The sequence below is a fragment of the Pyxicephalus adspersus genome, chromosome 4 (assembly GCF_032062135.1).
Source record: "Pyxicephalus adspersus chromosome 4, UCB_Pads_2.0, whole genome shotgun sequence".
NCBI classification, from domain to species: domain Eukaryota; kingdom Metazoa; phylum Chordata; class Amphibia; order Anura; family Pyxicephalidae; genus Pyxicephalus; species Pyxicephalus adspersus.
The window spans coordinates 11,024,102-11,033,299 of NC_092861.1; the positions used below are offsets into that span (position 1 = coordinate 11,024,102).

The 9,198-nt window shown below is 36.0% G+C and overlaps 1 protein-coding gene and 2 long non-coding RNA genes across 3 annotated transcripts in view; 2 read left to right on the forward strand and 1 right to left on the reverse strand.

The window, feature by feature from the left end:
- The window catches only part of LOC140328058 (serotriflin-like), a gene marked incomplete in the record, with an annotated part of 16,473 nt that extends 14,199 nt beyond the window's left edge, over nt 1-2,274 (forward strand). Inside the window, 1 exon segment of the mRNA XM_072407381.1 lies at nt 1,951-2,274. Coding sequence (XP_072263482.1) covers nt 1,951-2,084 — 134 coding nt within the window.
- The window catches only part of LOC140328065 (uncharacterized), a 156,119-nt gene that overhangs the window by 51,550 nt on the left and 95,371 nt on the right, over nt 1-9,198 (forward strand). The window lies entirely within an intron of this gene.
- Nucleotides 1,858-3,264, reverse strand: LOC140328059 (uncharacterized). The gene is made up of 2 exons (XR_011920222.1): nt 2,611-3,264; nt 1,858-2,064 (listed from the first exon to the last, which is right to left on the reverse strand). It is a non-coding gene; the product is annotated as an uncharacterized lncRNA (long non-coding RNA).

Below are 9,198 nucleotides of genomic sequence, written 5' to 3' on the forward strand. Positions count from 1 at the left end.
ACTGAAAGTAACAGCATCCTCAGCAGCAGGAACAGCTTCAATTTGTGGAGGAAAAGCAAGACCTAACAGCTGATTCTGGAGTACAGCACCATCAAAACATAAACAGCGCCTCCAGAAAACAGTGTAAATTTGAAAATACGCTCTGAAATACATGCTGGAAAACTGAAGGATCCGGATTATTGAAGGGCAGATTTTTGAATGTCAACTGTACTCTTAACTTGCATTGTGGTGTGCTGAGTTAGAAAAAATACAGCATTTCTCTTTTTTCACATTTTTGTGTGTTGGTAGCACATTCATTTGCATTACCCACCTTTCTATAGGATGGGTTAATACAATGCCCAAGACCGATATGTGAATAGGCTTTCACTTAACCATATGTGTATTTTGTATAAAAAAAGTGGTATAAGTAAAAAAAGGCCTAATAATGCACAAAAATATGAAATTACAATAAAGTGTAATGGCATATCATTATATAATATAACATCAACCTTTTATTTCAGTCAGCTAAAAATCAATATGATTTTATTCTCTGATAAAAATCAAAGTAACATTTTTAGCAAGTGTGGGAAAGGTAAAACTCTTAAATTCTTACATATATCTATGCTCTAATATGTAAAATAGATGTCTTAATTTTTTTTTACAGTGGAAACCGAAAACCTTTGGCCTTTCCATATAAAAAAGGGAAACCTTGTGAGGATTGCCCTAACAGTTGTGAAAATAACCTCTGCAGTAAGATCTCATGTTTATTTTTTTTTATAATCTATTTGTGTGTTCAGTAATCAACAATATTCACCCTATCTGTACTAATAGGAATCTATTATGCTTAAAGTGGTAAGTGGTATTATGCTTTCCAACATTAGTGGTAATGTGCAATCCTATGGACCTAGGACAAACTGAGCACAATGCAGGCTAGCCTTGGAAACCCAACCTAAATATTTTGAAAGAAGTTAAAGATTTTACAAGCATAAACATCAAACATGCATACAAAATAAGTATCAACACATTGTTACATAGCAGAAGAACATCTCTTTAAGGTGTTGCAAACTTCTCATTTTCAAGTGTTAACTACATTACTAATCCAACCGTTACTCTACTGAAAAGAAATTTTTACACAGATCTGTGCAATACTATTTTTCTGAAGACTATTTAAGTTCTTACCCCTGAGGAAGCTATCTATAAACAACCAGCATCCACTCATTTTCGATTTGCTGAACCCAGCACAATACCGATGCAAACATCACCTCTCTATAACACCTTAAAGAGATATTTGTCTGCTATGGAACAATGTGTTGTTATCTATTTTGTATGCATGTTTGATATTAGTATATAAGTATATTTCAATCTAATAACACTCATTTTGGCCACTAAAAACCCTACTATCTGCCTCTTTCTCCATATTATTTGTATCACTTATTTAGGGTTGGCCAGTTACCAAAAAGCTAAAACGTTATAGGTTATACTAAACCTACTTCCACCCTTGTCTAACTAAGTCAGACTAAAGTCAGAAGCAGCTTTTAAAGAATTAAAAAAACTTTACAAGCAAATCACCTACTTCTAAGAACAACTGAATTTCATTTGCGTTTGTGATTTTTCTTCCATGTGCACAACCCTTTAATCTTTCAGGAAGGAAATACGATTAATTGTTACACGTAGCTCCACACTTGTACGGTTCTCTTTTGCTTTAGTTTTTGTAAGCTTGACCCCAAGTTTATAAGAAAGAATTTTTAAGATAGGAGGTGAAGTGTGAAAATAAAATTTGCTTGCTAAAGTTACAAGCTTTGTCTAAGCTTAGTTATTTTCTTTTTAGCAAAAGTTTAAAAAAAACATCTAATTTAGAGATTTCTACATATATTCATGTTCTTGGTTTTACAAGTGTTTATTACTTACAATTTGCATTACTTTTTAAAATTAATTCATAATATATATTTATTTTGAAACTATTTTCCACAGCAAATCCTTGCCCCCGTATGGACTGGTACAATAACTGCGAAACTTTTAAAAGTGGACCCACCTGTGGAACTGACCAGAGTCTTATAAGCGATTGTCCCGCCATGTGTACATGCACTAAGGGAGAAATAAAATAATTACTTTCTCAATTGTAATTCATTGCTACTGACCACAGATCTAATGAGTCAAATGAGCACTTTCTATCGCTATGTAACTGAAAGTATTTTAATTATAATTTTTTTTTATTTTAATATCTATGCATAATTTATAACCAACAGCAGTAATGCTAAATTTTGTGATTACCAATTAAATAAACATTTGTTGAAATTTACAAGTGTCGGCTATTTTATACAGTAGTAAAAAAATGACAAAAAAGGGTTTGGCATTTACAGATTGTTATTTGATTAGGGCTATTTTATCTAACAACTGAAACACTAGTTTCCGATACACTATTTGCATTTCAGGTGGCAAACAAAGGGATTCAGTGTCAGAACAGTCCAGTAAAGCAACGAAAAATTCAGCCTTTTTGCTGTTTGAGATGATTGTAGTCCACCTTTGCTTGTCAGGTTGTTACAACACAAAACCTCCAAGCCAACATTTTGGTTGTTGGGAAGAATATCACCCTTAGAGAAAGCTAAAAAGCTTAGTGTCACTTAAACTGACCTGGGTAGCACATGGCGAGGGGAGCGTGTGAAGACTCTGCTGTGCTTTTTTGATTGGTTGTTCATCAATCCATCCTGGGCAATTAATGAACAATATTGGGGGACCAGTGTACACATCAGATTTTCACCCAAGTTGATCATAGTCGGTCTCAAGCAAGAATCATCTGAGATGTATAGGTAGCTCAAGTCTTCTTCTTCTTTCCAAACAACTGCTAACAAAAGCACATCAAAGCAAAAAAAAAAAAAACTGTACTTCAAAAACTACTGCTAAAAAAACTCAAAACTAAAAAAAAACAAAAATAAAGTAGAAAAAAATGAAAATGAAGTTGCACTGTACCCTAACAAACATAACTTCTAAGGTAAACACTGGTCACAGATAAATAAGTTAATTTTTCACCCCAGGAAGACTGCTGAAACCACCTACATTAATTGACTTTTCTGAAGTTCCCTGGTAATGGTATAACTAATGAGAAACATTAGATTATGTAAACAACAACAGCATTTTATTATTTCTGAAAAAAAAACTAGAGTCACTCTATGACTTAATACTATCAACTGATAAGCATGCAGTTTTATTTCTTATCTTACACATCCATAAGCTATCAAGCATTTTTTTCAAATGTTTATTCAGAAGTAAACTGCTGATCATGTGTAATGTTTCCTCCCTTCTAAGTTCATTCTTACCAACTTTCTGTTTTTTAATTCTCTGGATATAAATATTTTGTAAGAAAATTATATTACCTGAAATGTCATTAGGCGTACGTAAATCATACAGAACATACAAAAGCAATATACCTTAAAATATATATAATTGGTTTAGCATTGGGAAATTGGTAATAATACATTTTGATGCAGAGCCCCCTCAATGCCCTACCCGAAGGCCTTCTTTAAATAACACTAATTCAAACATCAACCATCCTTGCAACTCTAGCATTTTTTTTATTGCTAACGTTGATGCCAGTAATGGTGCCACTGATAAAAAGCAGCAGGAAGACCATTATTCCCTGACCCATCTTTTATTCTTCTTATTATTCTTATTCTGCACGGTATTCCCTAAAGTATCAAGGAAAAGGCGTCTCTTATCACTACGTGTTTTGCCGACTGGCTTCTTCTGTGGGATGCGTGGAGACTGATATTAAGGCTGTATACCAAAAGATAATACAATTGTACATTTCAAAGCGTGTTCAAAGCATTATTGCATGACACTTCAAACATATTAAATCTATAAGTGACACTTCAGTGATATGGTGTCAATACACAATAAACAAATAAAATAATCGGCTTGTTTTGGTCAAATATTATTTAGGGTGAACAATCAACCTATAAGGTTGTTACATAAATTTACAGTCTTGAATCCAAGGGTGCAATATCATTATAATGGATGTATTAATAAAAAGAATGAATGTGATGTCTGACCTCACCGAGCCAGGACAAGAAAATATTGTAACAGGAGTTTGAACAATGTTATTGTTGAATGAAAAACTTACGGTACCACTGTTGGAGTGGTTCCACATAAAAAAAGAGAATTGTGCATTTACTGTTTTGTATATTTTCCAACTGGTTTCTATGAGAAAATATTGACAATTAATTTTGGTTAGAATGAAGTAGGGATGAGCGAGAAAATTTTTAAAATTCGGTCTCGCTGTGAATTGGGCCGTTCTCACTTACCAAACTTGTAGGCGAGAACGGCCTTTGTATATTCAACCACATTTTTTGGACCTGCAAGACCCTGAATGTTCTAGCAGCCCTTTACTAGTTATATGTGTTCTTGGATAGAGTTTCTCTATTCAAGAACACAGGTGTCCTGTTTTCCTGGATAGAGAAACTATCAGGGCAGCACCAGCAATCAGGCGAGTGGAGCAGCTCGGCTCCTCTGATTGCTATTGCAGTCCTGTACTATGTGTTCCTGGATAGAGTTTCTCTATCCAGGAACACAGTGTGAGTCTTGCTGGCTGCTCATGAATAAATGCAGCGTGGGAAAAATCCTTTGATTTTTCCCACAGCTGCGTTTATTCATAAACGCAAGCCGCAGGACTCGGGAGGCTAAGAGGAGGAGTATCATGGCTGCATTTATGAATGCAGTGAGAGATCCCTGGGCACTGCAGGTTAGAATAAGGGCTTGCCATGTTAACTTCAAGGAAATTTTTGCGAGGATGTCAGAGGGATTCTTGGGATCTCTATTCATGAGTACATTGTCCTATGTGGCAGTCTTCCCTATCATTGTGAAGAATGTATTATTGGCAGCATGCTGGCTCAGAGCTTAGCATTATGGCCTTTGCAGGGCTAGTTCTCATTTTTGAGTCTTGGCCAGTACACTATCTGCACAGAGTTTGCAGGTTCACCATGTGTTTTTGTGGGTTTCCTCTGGATACTTCGGTTTCCTCCCACATTCTAAAACCATGCAGTTAGGGTATTTGGCTTCTTCACAATATTAAACTTACAGACCTAATAAAGACATATGACTATGGTAAAGACATTAGATTGTGAGCCCCTTTGAGGGATAGTTAGTGACAGGACTATAGACTTTGTAAAGTGCTATGTAATATGTCGGCACTATATAAATACTGTGTATTATTAATACTGTCATTGCACTTTACATTACACGACTACCATGATATTACAGCAGAACGTTCTGTTTTTGACAGCTTTCTTTTCACTTTCAAGCAAAAAGGTCTATTAATTGTTCTAGATAACTGCAGATTGGATCACTAAGGAATTTCCTCCCTGGTAAAAGTAAAGAATGATTTGTTTATATTAGCCTTCTGAGGATTTGAAATAATATCACTATGACATGAAGAGGAAATTTCAGTGCCATGTATAAAGAGATTACATTTGTTTCAAGAGGAATACCCAAGTCTATAGGAAGCCTAACTTCCTCTGCAATCACAAATGTAGTCTGGTGAAACATTACATGTGAATATAGCGTTGCCCTTCTCACGCCATCGGAAAGTGTTTAGTGTAACGTGAATATATTAGCAGGCTATATGAAGTGTGTTTAACCAGTTCTACTCTGTACCTGTATACCCTTTAGACATAATGATTTGATAATAACTTTGATTAACATAAAGTTTTACTTTATACAGTCACTAACAGATTTTCTCATTGTTTACACTTGTTTTCTTAAATTGTGACTGTTATCTTTGGTGCAAAAAATTACTAGCAATGGTTTCTTTGGCCAGTTTTTGGAGTCTTGGACAGCATGGGGCTGGTCTGAAATAACTTCCATGATCAGTTTACCTCTATCTGTGTTTTTGAAGGTTGTGGTGGAGAGGCACGGGTGGTTGTTTTTGGTGGTTACCCAATTACTGCTTGGTATCAGGAACACTTAGCTGAAACAGATAGTCAATAATGGGTAATTTTAAGTAAGGTTTATTCCACACTAGAGGCAGATAGCATAGTTTTTTTTGGAAAACATTTCCACTTGCTGCACTGCAAACGCTCTGCAATATGACACTTGACAGTGGACAAGGCAACACCTGGATAGCATACCCAGATAATTCTGGCAAAATGTACATTTTCAGTAATCTACTGGGTTGAGATTCAAGTAATCTGGTCTTTGGGGCATGCCAGACAAGATGATACCATCTTGCTCTTTCTGATCTTCGAAGGGCCCACCTTCATACTGCTACTGCAGCTGAAAATATTTGTCCTAGGTGTGACCACCCCCTGGGCCTCCTCCTCGCCCTCCTTATGTAGCTCACCGCCTTCTACCTCCTACTGCCGTGGTGGCTCCCTATAAAAGTCCAACCCCTATTAAACACCTCCATGGTTTGAAATCAAATGATAAGAACCTTTCTCCTGCACCCTGTTCTGCATTATGTTCAGAAGATACCTTCTAACATAAAAATGAGCAGGATGACATCATTCATAACCCCGTTTTCCCAGCTGACAGATTGGGTTGCCTCCTCTGTAGGATTTGCCACATGACACATGTCCCTAATAAGTTTTAGTGCTGTGGTACATTAGCTACTCAGTAACCACTTACTTTTGCTTGTACAGAAAGTCTAACATATGTGATGTTGAATTCCAGTAGGTGGGAATGTCACAGATCATTTTGTGAAATGGGAGAACATTTTTTCTCTGCCAAGCCACAAGTGCATTTTTTCTCCTAAATACACTTAACCACCTGGGCGTTATACTGAGGTCTAGATTTCTGTTCCAAAAGCGTTACAGTTTTTCATGAAATTTTTTTTTTTAAACTGTAACTTACAGAAATATGTCCGAACAGGGTTCTAGTAGATATCATGAATATAAAAAATGTTTGAAACACACAATTATGTAAAAAATAAATAAATTACTTTTAATAAAATTAAATAAAAGACACAAAAAATCAGCTTAAACAAGAATACATAAATAAATAAAAAATACTGAAAATGCGATAATTCGGTATACTGTATAGTAATATATTTTTCTAAAACACCTCCCTAGTGTCCGTCACATACCTAACTTTGTATTTATTTTGAATTATTTTGTATTGGATTGGATACAGGAGTTTGTATTCAATCCAATACAAAATGTGTTTGAATGAGTTTCAGTTTGAATTTCCCGCACACGCGCCGACGTCATCGTACGCGCCGACGTACACGCTACGGACGGAAGCTTCTTCTTCTCCGCCGGCCGGCTTCTTCTTCCCGGAAAGGACACCCGACGCTGGAGGATGACGCTGGAACACGACGATGGATGATCGCAGCGGGACCAGGTAGGTGATCGATAAACCCGAACTTTTTTCACTGTATTTTCATACAGTGAGAAAAGTTCGGGTTTATCGATAATTGTAACTATGTTAAGCCCGTACCAAGGTCGGGCTTAACGGTTAGGTGGTTAAACTGGTGTAGTCTTGTATTGACATTATCAAAGTTTCAAACCCATATGTTTTCACTGGTCTTAAAGGGGAAATAAACCTGTGTTATCCATTTCCTCACAGGGCACCACAATCTTCTGCTTTCTTCCAAAAGTAGAGCTGGTAATTTGTTTCTTTAGATCATTCTACTAAAATGCAGTTTTGACAAATGCTGTATGTCTTGCTGCTTTTTCCTGCATGGGAGTTTTGCCATACCAGCACCCCCAATCAAAAGAAGAAGATGCAGTTACGCTTTAAGGCAAGTTTTTTATTAGCATTAACAGAAAATGGCACCTTGGCAAATGCTAAATCTAACTTTTTTTTTAGGTTTATTTCTCCTATTAACAGTAGTAAAATATGCTATAGAGGGAAATTATGTATGTCCCTTTTTATTGCTATATTTTCCTATTAGGTGCTCTAACTCACTAGTAGGACAAAATAGCTAGCAGTATCCTTGTGTTTGTGTTTGTTTACCTCCTAATCCTATCAATGTTCTCCATCTTTTATAGAGAGCTGTATTGATGCCAGCCCTTAGTAAGGGTAAGTAAGTAAGTAGTAAGGACGGGAAAGGGGTGCCAATGGGGTCACCCGTGTTTGGCTGCTCACTCCATGCATGTTTTTTTGACAATCACATCCCAAGCTCAGAAAGGCTGAAATTCACCTTCTAAAAATATGTTGGAGAATGTTTTGAAATCTGCACGTTTGCATAGTATGAATGTTGAGCTGTGGATTATATTTGTTTGCTCTCATGTAGTTTTAAAGTTTACATTTTTTTGCTATATAATTATTCTGTGTTTATATGTGTTGTGTTGTTCAAGCAAATAAAACCATAAAATATATTTTACAATTTAAAGGTACTTATTCCCTAAACCAATTGGCTAGCCCCGGGATCAGCATTCATTGGTGTCACTCCTACTAAAATGTAATGCCCAATTATATATTGTGCATCTAGAGATTTATCCAGCTTTTTTATAACAAAATCTATTGAACTTGCTAAAACTACTTCCTAAGGGTGTCTTTTTTCACATATACACAGTCCTTAGTTAAAAGAATTCAATCCATATGCATAGATTATTTCCTCTTTTTCTCCAGATAGACTTCCCTTCCTTCCATTTCTTTCATCCTTACTTTACATTGTTCAACTTTGGTCTGCACATTTCCACTATGTCAGTTGTTTTATTGGACACAGGGCAAGTAAGCTTATCAAGTAAGAATAAAGGAGGAGGAAGTAGCAGGAACCTTTTAGCGATTAATTGAATTTTATCTATACATGTCTTTGACAAATTTAGCACGCCATTCAGGCTGGTAGACTGTGACAGCTGTCATAGCCCACTGACCACATTTGCTGAGATGTACTATACTTGTCATTGATTGGTATAGTCGATGTCCCCAGGCACCATGAGTAATACCTGTCAATTATAGGTATGGAGTACAGCTCTGTGCCCAACCCAATAACCATACATCGTAGGTGTTTAGCTTTATTTATGTTAAGCAGAATGATCATTGTTTGAGACAACCTGAAGTCCAAAACCAAGCCTTTCCAGATTCAGATTATGCAGAATTTGGACCTGTTTGGCTGAACAGCTCTAGAACAAAAATTAGGCAATTTGAGCAACATTAGCAAATACTTGTTTTTCTTGAACTAGTCTTTTTAAGTTACATTCCATTTAGCAGTAGGAGAAAGTTCAAAATTGATGGAAGGTTACATGATAGACCTGCTGAATAAACAGTAAAACAGTATTTTAAAAA